General features: G+C 38.9%; 1 protein-coding gene across 1 annotated transcript in view; it reads left to right on the top strand.

Moving 5' to 3' along the window:
• Window positions 1-14472, top strand: part of ARHGAP15 (Rho GTPase activating protein 15) — a 330335-nt gene that overhangs the window by 154181 nt on the left and 161682 nt on the right. Inside the window, exon 8 of the mRNA XM_069780763.1 lies at window positions 13682-13780. Coding sequence (XP_069636864.1) covers window positions 13682-13780 — 99 coding nt within the window. The remainder of the gene's footprint in view (window positions 1-13681; window positions 13781-14472) is intronic.

Below are 14472 nucleotides of genomic sequence, written 5' to 3'. Positions count from 1 at the left end.
TGATATTTGCTCCCAGACCTGAGGCTGCTGCTATTTCCCACTCTGCCAAGGGCAGAACGAGGTAATCCTCGGATAGATCTAATTGCAACTTTCCCTACCTGCTTGCAGTAGCTTTACTCTCTCTGTTCTTCACAACCAGAGTCAATAATTTGTTTAAACAAGTTTTCCATCTAATCATTAACACACTTAAAGCCTATAATGAGCTCTGTATACATGCAAATGCATCTTTTCTAAGTGCTTGTGTAGATTTAAGGGCATTGTTTCCTTGTAAAATGGAAATCAGAGCTTTTTCTCACATAAATGCCACAGTCCTTAATATGGGATGGATCGGCAGCACCTTTCTAAGTTTATTTAATTTTACAGTACTTTTGTCCTTACATACTGTGTTTGGGATCTTTTTAAAGAAGAGAAGTAAGACTTTTAAACCTGTATCAAATCGAATGCCTCAGAAGATTTTCCTCAACCCCTCTCATCTTCTTATAGTAGTCAGTGAATGAACGGTTTCAATTCAGAAATGAAAGGCATTTATAAACAGATTTTTTTCAACTTTATCAGGCACTGCTCAACTCCCATTGTATTGATATAATGATACTTCAGGATAAATAAAGAAATTCATTACTTTCGTAATGTAAATAAAGAGAAAGGCAATAAGATTAAAATGGGTACCATTCACGCTCTGTACGACAGCTCGGAGGACTCTAGCAGAAGAGTAACCAGCTCAGTGAAAAATCAGAAACTGTGATTGCTATTTAACACTGCAGCTTTTCACAGTAGCTCAGCATAAAGTTATTTAGCACAGGTGTTTCTGTAAGTCTGATACATTGGGAAAATTCACAAGGTTCTCCGTCTCTCTTGCTCCGTGTCGGCTGTGAAGTTGGTCCTGTGATGCAGTAAACGGGTTTCTAGTAGGAAATAGAGCGTATAGGCAAATGAGCAAGTTCAAACATAGGAACTGATCTAGATTCATTTTCTTGGTTGCTAATTTTTGTAACGCATGACAGTAGTGAGGTGAATGACCTGTCATCGAGCAAAAGCAGTGAAAAATGGGAATGAGTTATCATTCAGAGTTAAGCGTGAAACTGAGATCCTGTTCCCTCCTTCGATAAAAGCAGCTTTCCCGAATAATATGGATATCAGTGCTCTTTCTTTGTTAAGTGAGAGTTTTGATAAATTTTCACCTATTTTAGTATTTCTCACTAGGTTGTTTAGATATGGTGTATTGCTGTGCTTTCAGCCTGTGTGTTTGCATTTCAAAAAAGAGATGAAATGGTATAACTGAATTTCCGAACACCTAGAACTCTCAGCATTTTTTTTTTTCTTTTTCTTTTAATTCTCAAGTTCTGGCAGTATCTAATTTATGGCTTAATTCTTTGTAAGGTCATCTTCTAAGTGAGTGACTTCTAGTTAATCTTAAACGTTATGAGCTTGGCTGTGATTGATAGAGAATCAGTTCATCTGTTCTCAGAAGGAAAGCAGTGAGTTATGGGGATTGCTGGCAATTGAAGACCCAGAGTTTAGCTGAAAACTAGGTATAACTTCTCATATAGTTATTATTTTTCTCTCATTTTTTCACGGTGATCTGGCTGTGTTTTGACTAGCATAGCCAAAGGTTAAAAAAAAAAAAAAATTGTATTTCTTTTCTGATACTGTGTTCTTCAAGTAGGTAGATAAGGTTACTAGTTTGGGTTTGCTTCTAATAGCAAAGGAAGCGATAGGTGGAGGGGGGGTTGTTGCTGTTTTCAGGTTTTTTTCCCCTCTAATTCCTTGATAAGGTATTCTCTTCTCCTAGTTGGGCTAGAAGGTATAGCTTTCTTTTGCTGTTAGGCTTAAAAGTGATAGCTAACTTTGTTGCTTGTGGTTCTGCTGTTAATTTACATGCAGCTCTTACTGACTGTCACTAACATATCTTTTGTTCCCTGAAATATTCACTCTGTGAATAAATATAACTTTTCTGCTATTTTTGCTCTGACTGATTTGCTCATTTCGCTCTTGTGACTGAAAACAGCGCAAGTACTCATATTCGGAAAGTTGTATATTGCTTAATGAAGTACCTTGCTGAATCAGGGCTGCCGTGTTCCAGCAGATGAAAGAAAAGCACATGAGAAGCTGTGCTGCCAGGTTTTGCTTTGAATGTTTTTCTTTTAATCAAATTTTAGACTTATTAGCATAGCGGATCATGGTTTTGCAAAACAAACAAAAGCTTCTAGTCTTATTCTTGAAAGCGTTGGGAAATGTTAATGTAATTGGTTCTGTTTATAGTTCAAACTCACTTATGTGTCTCTGCTCATAGGCACGAGTAATAGAGTGTCAACTCTTCCAGCTCTGGTCTAACGAGTTAGTGCCCCAAATCACTGGGAAGTCACTTCCCCGTTTCCTTTGTCAGAGTCAAGAATCTGATAATGTTCTTATGTATTTTAGCGGCAGGAGAGCAGTGTAAGGATCAGGTCATGGGTGGGATTGTAATACAGAGCAACGTAACACTTTCAGAAACTAAAGTCTGAAATTCTAGTTTCCTTAAGACTTCCCATTTTGCCTCACGGTTTAAAGTGTATGTTACCGATTGGATGTCGCTTTTGAGTTGTCATGTGCCGTTGAGTTCAGTGAGAGCGATAGCGTACCCTGTATCTCTAACAACGTGGTGGGAAGGGCAAGGAACGTGTGGGTCAGGGGTCTGTGGGGAGAAGCTCTTCTGTATCTGCAGTTTGTGTTGCTGGAGAAGCACGAGTCTCCTGGCACATCCACAGTGCTTGAATTAATATGCAATGATGACATCTTTGGACAAAGAGGCCATAATACATTTTAAAACACTCTATTTATTTCCCTCTCATGTGTACTGTACATTTATTAGTGACAAGAAGTGGAGCAACAATCACGGTGTTGCAGGGCTCCGGATAAATATGGTCTTATGATTACGGCATGGAGGACTCAAAACCCAAATAACCAGCCATTCCTGTGCTCGATAATTTTGCGTATTTTTAGCTTCTCTTATATTTAGATCTCTAAGTTCCTGAACGAGCTCTCACCCCAAACCTGCATTCGCCTATGCTGCATCATCCCAAAGCTTGCAATAGAAAAGAATTTCAGGCTTTCAGACACAGCATATTTAGAAAAGAGAGAGAGAGTCTGCCAAATTCCCCAAAAAACACTTCCCAATTCCCCTCACGAATAGCAGGAAATTACTTGTTATCAGTGGGTAATTCAACCACAAACGTTATTGATTATCCAACCTCAATCTTTACAGTCTTGATGGCCAAATATTTTGCAATCATTCTCTCTATTTAAAACTAGAAGATGTGATTTTTATTTTGGAAAAATGGAGTTCTTCAATTTTTCTGCATGCCACATCACATTGTGGCGCATCCCTCCAGATTGTCCAGTTTGATAGCCAGAAGCTTGACTGACAGATGTCAAAGTGTACATCATGTTCTAATACATGAGAAAAGCCTACATTATTAGAAAAAATCAGATACTTGTAAAAACTATACGTATTTTTAAAATAACATATTTGCTTTTCATGTTTGGTATTTGGTATATCCTGGTACATACCAGAAACTCAAAGTCTAGAGAGGAGGTATGTGTTTCTTATATTTTTTTTTCTAATTTCACTGTATTTCTTAAAAACCATTACAGAATACATCAAATTAAGTTGTCTTGTTTGTGAACTACACAGTCAAATATTTCAGTAGTTTTTCACCCAGTTACTGCTAGCTGACTAAATTCAGTTAGTGTAAGAAATACACTGAGTTCTGAGCTATGTTCTCCTTCCCTAGAAAAGCTCCCTTTAGACACCTATTGCGAAAAGATAATTTGTTATTTCGGTTATGTGATATTCTTAAATAACATTTTGAGCAACTTTCTGTCATTGCTACACTACTGTGTAGAATAGCTGATAAATTAAAAGGCCAGTACATTTCCAATGCTGTCAGTGCAGTTCCAGAATGTCTAAAGAAAAATCCCAGGATCCTCCAACACTTGAAAACTGGTTTGAAACTATCATGAGAATTTGGAGACGTATAAAGTTCCATGTTTTTCAGATTATAAGAATTTCCAATTTCAATAATTAGAAGATATTATTCTTTGAATAAAACACTGTCTCCATACTATCTGTGCTGTGATGCTGCTTATTATATAAAATAACTTCATCCCCAAATGAAAAAAATGCACAACTGTGTAAGAAAGGTTCAGAGTCTATTAGCCTTTTAGGAACTGTATTTCAAATATCCACATTCTTCTGTGCTCAGTTAAGAACTGTATGCGTGGTATCACCTGTGAAAGTTTTCTAACAAGGATGTGACTCCTTAGAAACTAGAGTTCAGATAGGTGACAAAATGTATTCATCTTTGTCCTAAATCTCAACAGCATCGTTTTTATTAAAACACTAAATAATTTTTTTAAATAGCAAACTTTCCAGTTGCTGAAGTTGGAAATGTTTGTTTTCTTAAATGGATATAATATCCTTATTCAAAACATTTTTCATTCTCTTTAGCTTTTCCTAATATTTACATACAAATAAAGATGGAAAGAGGCAAACCAAAGATGTTATGCATTGTTTGCTTCCTGCACGCAAGGGAAGATAATAACCGTTGTATTTTCCTGCCTGCAACACTTAGGAACTTGACACAGCTGGCAGAGTATATGTTCAGATCATGGACCAACTTTGATGTTTTACATTGTTATTAAACAATAGCTGGCATGGTCATGTAGCAGCAGGATATTACACTTACCGTTCAGTAGACCTGTTTTTATAGCAAGGGACCTCCTGCCTTCTTGCCCCAGGCCACAAAACCCTCTACTGCAGAGATGGTGTTTTGGATCTCTAGCAGTAGGAGGATTCTTGTGTTGTTGTATTGGCTTTTGGCAAGTTAATAAAATAATGTAAACAGCTATTCTGAAAAATGACCGCGTGTTCTGCATGCTCAGTACACAGAGAAGTTCTGAGTCACCAACAAAAAAAAAAAAAAGGAAAAGAAAATATCCAAATGAAAAGAAAATGCTAAATGTAACAATGAAAAATCCCATTCAGTAGTGCTGTTTCATCTCTAAGAGATGCTTTATTCAGCAGCGGGTATCAATCCCCACAAGTAACATCTGCTGTCAGAGGATTTGCAGGTACACCTTTGTTCACTGCTAACTGAATTTGTGTCAGTATTATAATTCAGCAGATTTCTGCTTTTCACGCAAACCAGGATTAGCATTGACTTGGGCTGGAGGGCATTCAAGCTGCTGTTCTTCTTTTAGCTATATTTCTCTGTAAACATCTAATTGTTTCAAAAAGTGATGTACAGTATGCAAAAACCTGAATTCAATGCAAATAAGTCTGTGCAGCTCTAAAGTTAACAGGTGTTCTCATTAGTGTAAGTAGACAAGGAACGATTCTTGAATGTTTTATAAACACTTATAATCATGGCCAAATACGTTACTATAAGTATAAAGATACTTATAGCAACATTTCTTTTTTCTCATTGTGCAATCTCAGCACTTATTAATAGGAGACGTGTCAGTAAATGAAATACTAAAAGCCAGTACCGGCTTCTGCCTGCAAATAATGGAGCTGTAAAATGCTCTGCTACTGATGAATAAATTTCTGGCTAAAGTAAGAGTCAACGAAATGAAATCTTTACACATAGCACATATATATTTTAAATATAGATCTTTGCTTGTACTGGAAGTAGAGCATCGTTCTCCCTTTGATATTTTTGTTTGTTACAAGGACTTATCATGTTGAGTCTCACTCACATATATCATGAAGTGTTCTAACATGCATATAAAATTGGACAGGAGGACCATCCATCACGAGGTATTGTCCAGCTGGTAAAACGAAGAAAGACAGGACTTCTCTAAGAAACCATCGCCAGTATCTCTGTGTGTGGCTGTGTAATATATGGCTTCAGATTGCAAAGGCAATAACAGTAAAATATTACCCTAAGGAGAAAAGTAGCTTGCAGTAGGTATTCATACATTGCCTTTAGCCTTCGTCTGTGGACAAAATGTGCCGCTGCCTATTCCCCTACTTCCCACCAGGCACGGACATGACTGAGTTGTGTCTTCATTATTATCTCTTGCTTCTCTGCTTTGAGCCAGTTTTGGGGGTACTTCTTCCTCGCTTCCCAAGTCTGGTGACTTCCATCTGGTGACTTCCGCTTAGTGGCTGGCAGATGTCCATCCATCCCTCTCCCGCGGCGAGGGCAGTGCATTCACGGGGCTGGAGCAGAGGGTGGTAGGGGCAGGGGGTACCTGGGAGGCTTCACTCAGGTGTCTGACCTCCTGGATGGTCATCTGCTGCCTGTCTCACATTTTCCACTTTGCCCTTTGCCCTCTGAAGGAAACCCCTGCTTTTCAGAGGCCAATCCAAGTTGTCCAACTGTGTCTCTCATAGGGCATAATACCAGCATAGCAGATGGGGAGGAAATAACATCGTCCCAGTATGGTACTTGGACATTCAGCAGAACGTACTTGCTCTTCCTTACCTTCCCCCTCGTTCAAACAGCACATGCTTTCTTTTCACACGTCTCCAAGGGCAGCAAAAAATAAGACCTCGACTAGTGGGTGAAGAAAAGGAGAATGACAGGCTGTTCCTTGAAACCAGTGAAAACATCCCAGTACCCCTGGCGGGGCACTGGACCCTTCCCACTCCAGGGAGGCTCTGTGCCCCTCCAGCCCGAGTTCCTCTTCAAACCCAAGGAGGAGTTTTGGTCTCTCAGGGCCTAATCAGCTTTAATCGTGACCTCCTATTTGTTCAATATGTTCTTTGAAAGTGATATAAATCAGCTCCTCTGCAACTGAGATTCTTCACAGCCAGGAAGGAAAGGAAAAGATTTGCCTTATAATGCAGAAAGCACACCCAATTCTCTCCTTGCTAGTATTAATGTCATTGGGTAGAAACTGGTATATACTATGAGTTCATTGCACAGCAAAAGGGGAACATGAGGCGCAAAGATTTTTTTTCTTCTTCTTAACAGTCCCAGAGTTCATTATTTTATGACTAAGTTATGTTGAAGGACTCAGTCCTAGAAATTTACCAGCATCAACTGGTACAATACAGTTTCCTTTAAAAATTTGTTCTTTCTTGGAAGTTTGACCCCAGACTTCAGACTGTTGAAGCCAAACACTAGGTTAATTTCACTAAAAAGTGACCTATTGTATACGAGCAAGTTGCTTTGATACGATGAGCCTGTGAAGGTTCCCCAAGAATGGGTGTGCAAATGAGTCCTACCGCAAGGCAACGCAATTGAAGACGTAACTTATAAACATCTGGCAGCAATTGGTCTTGCAACTGCTAATATTGCAGAAGTTGTGAAAACACAGGATCTGTTTGTTGCCTCTTTGCAATGCCTGGTTTTCACAGCAACTTTTACAGAGTCAGAAGAAACAGGGTAATTATAACGTAAGGTTCAACATCTTTAGATATGTAGAACATTTTCTGTTGCTTAAAACAAATATTCCCAAAGAAAGTATAAAACATTTTTCTGACTTGCAAAGTTTTTGCAGTCTATCATTTAAATTGCTTAAATAAAGGGAGCTTTACTACTCCCAAAAGCTGAGAATATAACACCCGCCATGCATATTAGCTTGATCTTTTTGACAGACCAGAAAAGTGTTTGTGTGTGCCAATTAAAACAAAAATGGATCCCCAGTGGCTTGTTCCTCACACAACTTCTGAAGACTGCTATCATTGTATGCTGGGGTAACCCTGGATAAGGCGGCTGTCCAAAGTAAACAAACTTTTCAAAACTTTCATGACAGATGGGGGTTACAAATGCATTTTAATAAGAGAGTTGCCAAAGCAACTTTTTTGCAATCAGCATATATTTACTTAACATCTAGCAACATTGGGAACACAAGGCAGATACTTTCTCACAAAATTTTTTAACAAATATCATTTTTTTTGAAAGATTGGTTGAAGACCTTTTCTTTCAAGCTGATATTTCCCCATCACTTCAATGTTAACTTTGCTCGACATCCAAAGGACTGCTAGATTGGTAAAGCCAGACTGTAATATGAGACAGACAATCTGCTTGATAATGAAATTTCTTTGCTAGTCATAAACATCTTAGAGTCCTTTAAGTAATTTAACTATCAGCATAACCATGACTACCTCTGTGTGATAGGCTGAATCATATAATGGATATGTGATGCAGTATGAATATAATACAGCTCAATACCCATCCTTTTGTTTTCTTTTATTTGCATTTCTTGAATATTAGACTCAGCTCATTACGGTACAGCACAGAGAGATATTTTATTTATCCTTTCTGCTGCTCGCTCATTCAGCACAAACATGGCCAAGAGACTGGATTATCTGTGAGAAAGAATTTAAGATCAACTTCCAGAAATGCAGTTAGACTTTTGACATGTTTTTAAAAACTTACATATCTCTGTCCCTGTTTAATTCAAATTCAGTTAATTAAACCACTAAGGAGCATAGTGTCTCCCAACTTCAATTAATTCTACTTCTACTGTGGGTGTGGACACATGAGTATCTATGTTTTATGTGTTTATTCTCAAGCTATATTATCTTCTGATGATATTGGTTTTGGTTTTGGTTTTAAGAATATCTAGAAAGAGAGAAAGAATTCCTAGTTGCCTTTTTTTCTTTTTTTTTTTCCTTTCTTTTTGACTCTCTTCCCACCCTTCCTTTCCCAGCCATGCAGATGGAGAGTGGTGTGTCCTGTGGTCCATGGGTTGGGTGGCTAAATCCCATCCTGCAAAAATATCTCAGGAAAATAGAGGGAAAAGCCTAGATTCCCCTTCATTATGGGGAATCAGGATGATTAACATGATCAGAAAAAAACCAAACCAAACCAAACCCTTGTGAGAGAGCAAGGTGAGATGAAGGGAGCGGTGGGAAGAGGGAAGGGTGTTAGCTTTTGAGCTAGAAATGCTCCAGCAACCCACATTTCCTTTTTTTCCTACACATATCAAGGGCAGCAATCCCAATGCACAGTGCAACAAGAGGAACACATTTTATTGAATTTCTGCACGCAGAGGTATCTGTCAATCCAAGTTTAAATCACTTAGTGTTCACCACAAGCTGTGGGAGTCCCAGGTGACGTCAAAATTTAGGTTTTCTGCGCTGGATTCTGCACCGGATTAGCATCTGGTGGGCTTTCCATGGTCCAAAAGCGTCCAATAATCCAACGCTGAACCACTGGGGTGGGTTATATGAAGCTTCACCCCAATAATCCAGCATTTTTTCTGGATGTCCCATGTTCAGAGGGAGTTGAAACAATGGCTCGTTTCAGTATTTGGTTGAAATAAGAAGTGCGCGGTGGTTTCTCGGTGGCTGTATGTGAGCTATACGTGAGCCACACACTTCCCGAGCTGCTCGCTCTGTTCCCTTTTGCTGCAGGGTACAGGCTACGAAGGGGTTTTTGCTGCATTTTGCCTTCCCCACAGGATTCTTCACTTCCTGTATTAAAGTTTGTTCTTGGCATTGTCTGAAAATAGTTCATCACTGCAAATAATAGTTAGAGCCACCAGAGATGCATAAGTACACTTTGAAGTGAGTGAATCAATAATAGGGGTTTGTATTTTTGTTTTGTTGTGTGAATTTATCACACTTTTCCATATCTCCATAGAGTGCCTATCAGTAGGATTGCTAAAATTGCCTCCATCCCTGTTCTGCTGCTAAAATAAATGTAAGAAATGAATGTATCTATAGAAATGTGTATTGGTGAAGAACTAGAGGGATACTATGAGGAGACTTTTTTTCTTCACAGCACTGCAGTAGTCCCCAGACCATATTTTGCAGGACAGAAGACCCTGAGCTTATGCTATGGCACTTTTCTGGCTTTTATCTCCTGTTTTCCACTGGTGTAGGTATACCATGAAAGGGAATAATCTCAGAGACATTCTCTAAAAGGTGATCTGTAAAGGTTTGCAAGTCCTAGAGGAACACAGCCACGCGTGGCACAATAGCATGTCCCAGAGCACAACCTAGCACAGGAAAAATATATGATTTGTAGGATTTTTAAGAACTGCTGATCCTGGGTAGGTTCCAAGGTATATTTATGTTTTATAAAATGGTAATGGGATTAATTAGATATGGTGTTCCACATTTCCTGGAGCTCTATAGGTACCTTTTTGTTTAATAACATAGGATCTTGTTGAACACAACCTTGGTACATCATTACGGTGACATGCAAAAGAAGCTCACCCCTCCATTTGCAGCTTTATAAGGTGACAAGAGAAATCCTTAATAAGCCACAAGTAGACTATCATAAAAAGTGTTTCACACCTGCCCCCCCCTTCCCACACTTTGTTAGCAGCCCAGCAGTGTATTGAATTTAACACACATTTACCTGTGGTGAGCCGATATTTTCAGAGGATCAATGCTTAACGGCAGGACTCTACTACAGTTCATTGCAAAACTACCGTGTGAGCGGATTCAGCCTTTGAAGTGATTTTTTCCAAGGTCCTATAGCAAGAAAAAGAGAATCCAGGCATCCTGGCTCTTCTATAAGCAACCTGAAGGGTACACCCTTTGCAACTAAGAGGGTTAATGTCAGTTGTCATTCCTTGTGGGTATTTATTGCCGACAGCAGCATCATAATTCTGCCTGGTAAGGTAATGCTAATTCCAGACTGTAGCCTTTGCAAAAATGATGGCAAAGAGAGAGGGATTTCAGGAAATATTGAAATAAGTGAAGTACCTGGCACAATGGAGACTGGCAGCTCTATCTAGAGCACTTCATTTTCTTTTCTTTTCTTTTTTTTTTTTCTTTTTTTTTTTCCAGATTTGTCTTTCATTTGTTTCTCCGGTCCCTCTGTTTGTTTCAGCAGCGCCTGATACAGGGACGGTGTGTTAGCACGCCTTAATATTGAACAATTTATGCTTGTTGTTAGTTATACATCATTTAGGGCTCTGATCATAAATTGTTCAATCACAAGGTTTAGTCAAAGCTAGCATTCTTTACTGATGTCTTTTCCCAAGGGTGTTGAAAATTCGATTGTTCAAAGTGCAAATATGGTTTAGCAATCCCTTCCAAGAACCATTTATCAGAAATCCTAAGGAGGTAATATATAAAAGTGGGATAGGAAACCTGCACATTAAATGGGATTTACCAGCCAAAGCCTTTGGAACTGCTTTCCTGTGAATGACTGGAATGGAGCAGAACAAAGTCAATTACTGACTGTAATTAAGGAGTGGATGCATTTAAACTGTAGAGAGCAGTAGCAGTCTTCTTGAAACTGTCTAGTTACTCTGAAGATTAGTCTGAGGAAAGAAAGAAAAGGACTTGAACTATATCTTACAGAAAATATATTTTAAATGAATTCTCTTCCCTCCATTCTATGATCTGGTTTTGCAGATTTGCTCATAAACCACTGATAATATATGATTATCAAAATAACACATTCAGACAAAGAAACTTTCAACATGTATTTTGCTTTGGTCTTGTTAGCAATGGAGTATCTCTTTTGCATATCATACAGTGCAAATGTTTATGCAGTGCTGAATACTCGTATTTTAATAAAGTCTGAATTTACTGAACGGAAGACTGAACTATGTTGTGTCCTTTTTAAGCCTTCAGAATACAGTGAATCTAATTATATATGTTGCTCTTACTTTGAAAATGTTATTCCCTTTTATAATTTTAATAATGACTTGTTTATACTGGGAGAGAGGCATTAGATTGAATTGTTGCCTGTGTTTAGTCTCATTCATATCTGCATGTATACATTCATAAATTGTGATATAATATAATACATTTTGAACCCAAACCTCGCCGTGTGAGCTGGGCACAGAACTGGAGGTCAGCTCTTTTAACCGCTCACCTTAAGTCGAATTTTGACCTTTTTTTTTTGTTCTTTTGATAAAGGGGACGGTGAGCGTGTGAGTAGTGATTTAACGTTACGGCTGTGGACTAATAAGGGAATTAAAAGTTCCCCAATAAATAACTCTCCCAGGCGCAGGGGGAACAATGGGGTGGCTGGAGGTTCATCCCTGACGGGTGCGGACAGGATGGGATGAACATCTGCAGCCGGGCAGCCTCCGAGCCCGCGCTGGGGGACCATTCCCACATTCTCCGCAGCGCTCTCACAGGATGTCTCCGCTGGAGCTGTGCTGACGGGATTTTCCTTAATGCTGATGACTTTGGAAACCTTCCTTACAGGCATTTCCTCAATAAAGGGAGGGTTATAGAACAATTAATAAAACATTAAGCTGTTTTGTATTTTTTTTTTTCCTTTCTTGGTAGTATTTCTGTTTTAAGAAAGATGCGGGGAGTACCCGGGCTGGTGAGGATCTGTTGTTTCTTTTACGCTTTAGTAAAAACTCTTGACATGGGGCAGACGCGGTGAAACAGTAGCGCTTCAGGTTGATGGATTTACATAAATAGGCTGTGCCAGCTCTTAATGGCTTTGCTCTGCTTTTCCTCACACTTTGGTCAGAGAGAAATCTCTGTTGTCCACTGTATTCAGCCATTTCCCAAAAAATACCCAAAAAAGTTTTGGTCTTGAATAACACCGTGCCCTGACGAGCATCCCGTTGTGCAGACTAAACCTGCATCCCCAAAGCACTGAAACCCAAGTGTGCAATTCCCACGTGGGGATCCTACTGAGTTTTGCGCAAGCAACTCTTGGCAACAAAAAATAAGGGAAAAAACTTTGGTTTCAGAGCCGGCAGGAGCTGAGCTGCTTTGGAGCGTGGGCAGGATGAGTTCCTGACCCTTGCAAAACGCGGTGGAGATGTCACCCTCCATTCACTTGTCTGAAAACATGCGGGGATGCTGTGCCCTGAATCACACTCCATGGCCACGGTCACCAGGGCTCTGCTGAATAATCCTGGGGCAAAGCACTGTTGCACAGCTCCGTGCCTCAGTTTTGCCATCTGTAAAATGGTCGTTTTGACCTGCTGTGTAAAATACCTGGAGATCTGCTCTGGTGAAAAGATACATATATATATATATATGTGTGTGTAAAAAAAACCACCCCAAAACTGATGTATCATTATTATCACAGTGGTTTACAGAAGGTCAGACCAACAGAATATGCATGCATATTTCCACCAAATATTGTTAGGCAGTGAAACAGCATTATCAGGGGACTGAATATTCTTTTGATAAATATTCCCAGTGAGTGGGTCAAAAATGTAAATCGACTTCTATTCAGACAAACTGGGGATTTTTTTTCATGATAAATGGGCTCCTAATTACTCTGCTACAGCCATCTTTGATGGTAATTTTTTTTTTTTATGTGAAAAAGAGTGACATTATTAATTTTACCAAAATGCTTGGAAGTGGACTCTGGGATCACAGGTATATAATAAATGTGTAGATTCGAGAATGGAGGTACCAGATATAAAAATACTAATACCAAAATAGAAATAGAAACTGAAAATAACAGGAATTAGTTCTCATATTGCATTCATTTGTTTTCAGGGTGCTTTGATTTCCATTTGAACTGTGTCTTGTAACACTGAGTTTCCTGGCTTTTCTTAAGTTTTGTCACATTCCTGTTATTTTTGCACTATTTGTGTTCGGTGGTTGCATTGCTGAGACAATATCTCGTTTGTTGTGACATATTCAAACCAGTTTTCAGACAGAGGTTCAAAACTCCTCAGTAAGTCAGCACTCCAGGAGATAATTCTTGGTCCAAAGCAAAAGCAGTAGGAGAGAAAATAGAAGCAAATCATCTGTCTGGCGTGTGCTTTACTTACCTGTGTGTGCCCCTGCCCTCCCCAGATCACGACAGTGTCAGGAAACGAGTTCCTCCTCCAGTCGGATATCGACTTTCTCATATTGGATTGGTTCCACGCTATCAAAAATGCAATTGACAGATTGGTATGTATTTGTTTTGGCTGTTACCTTTATTAATTAAGATGTAGCAATTTCAACTTCATTTGCTTAGGCATCTCTACAGGTTTTAGGCAGTCAGCAGCTAGCTAGACATTCCTTTCTCTGAAGGGTATAAAAATATGTATGCAAATCTACTAAAAAATGTCAGATAAACAAGGTTGTTGAACAAAAATGTCATTTGATTCTTGCCTCGAAACGGAACGCTACATTTATTTCTCTGAAATAACAAGGACATTGGTTTGCTGAGGGTTGTAAAAGCACACAAGCACTTAATAACTAATGAATTTTTGCATTTTCTGTTTATGCAGCCTACAGTATATAATCTTCAATAGAACTATTAATACATTTGAGCCTTTTATGATTTTTTGTATTACTTATTCACAAGAATAACACTAGCAAATAATATTCCTTTGTAACTGATTGCTGTTATTCTCCCAGGAAGGCTGGGGGTTTTCTACTAGAAGTAAGCAGGGCTGCGTTTTATTAAAACAGTTTTTAATTACCAAACCAGATTCAGCTGTAGCTTTTTCTTTCTTTTTTGCCACTCTCAGTACAAATTCCAAATGTCTTCCTCCTATCCCTGACTGATCCAAGAACATATATTTTTTAGAGGGCACTGGTTTTCTTGTTCACTGCAGAATCTGGGGAGAGAAAAATATCCCCATTTCTTGCATTTT

The sequence above is a fragment of the Haliaeetus albicilla genome, chromosome 4, assembly GCF_947461875.1.
Source record: "Haliaeetus albicilla chromosome 4, bHalAlb1.1, whole genome shotgun sequence".
Lineage (NCBI taxonomy): Eukaryota > Metazoa > Chordata > Aves > Accipitriformes > Accipitridae > Haliaeetus > Haliaeetus albicilla.
Note: the sequence above shows the minus strand (reverse complement) of the source record. Positions and strands in the feature narration are given on the sequence as shown.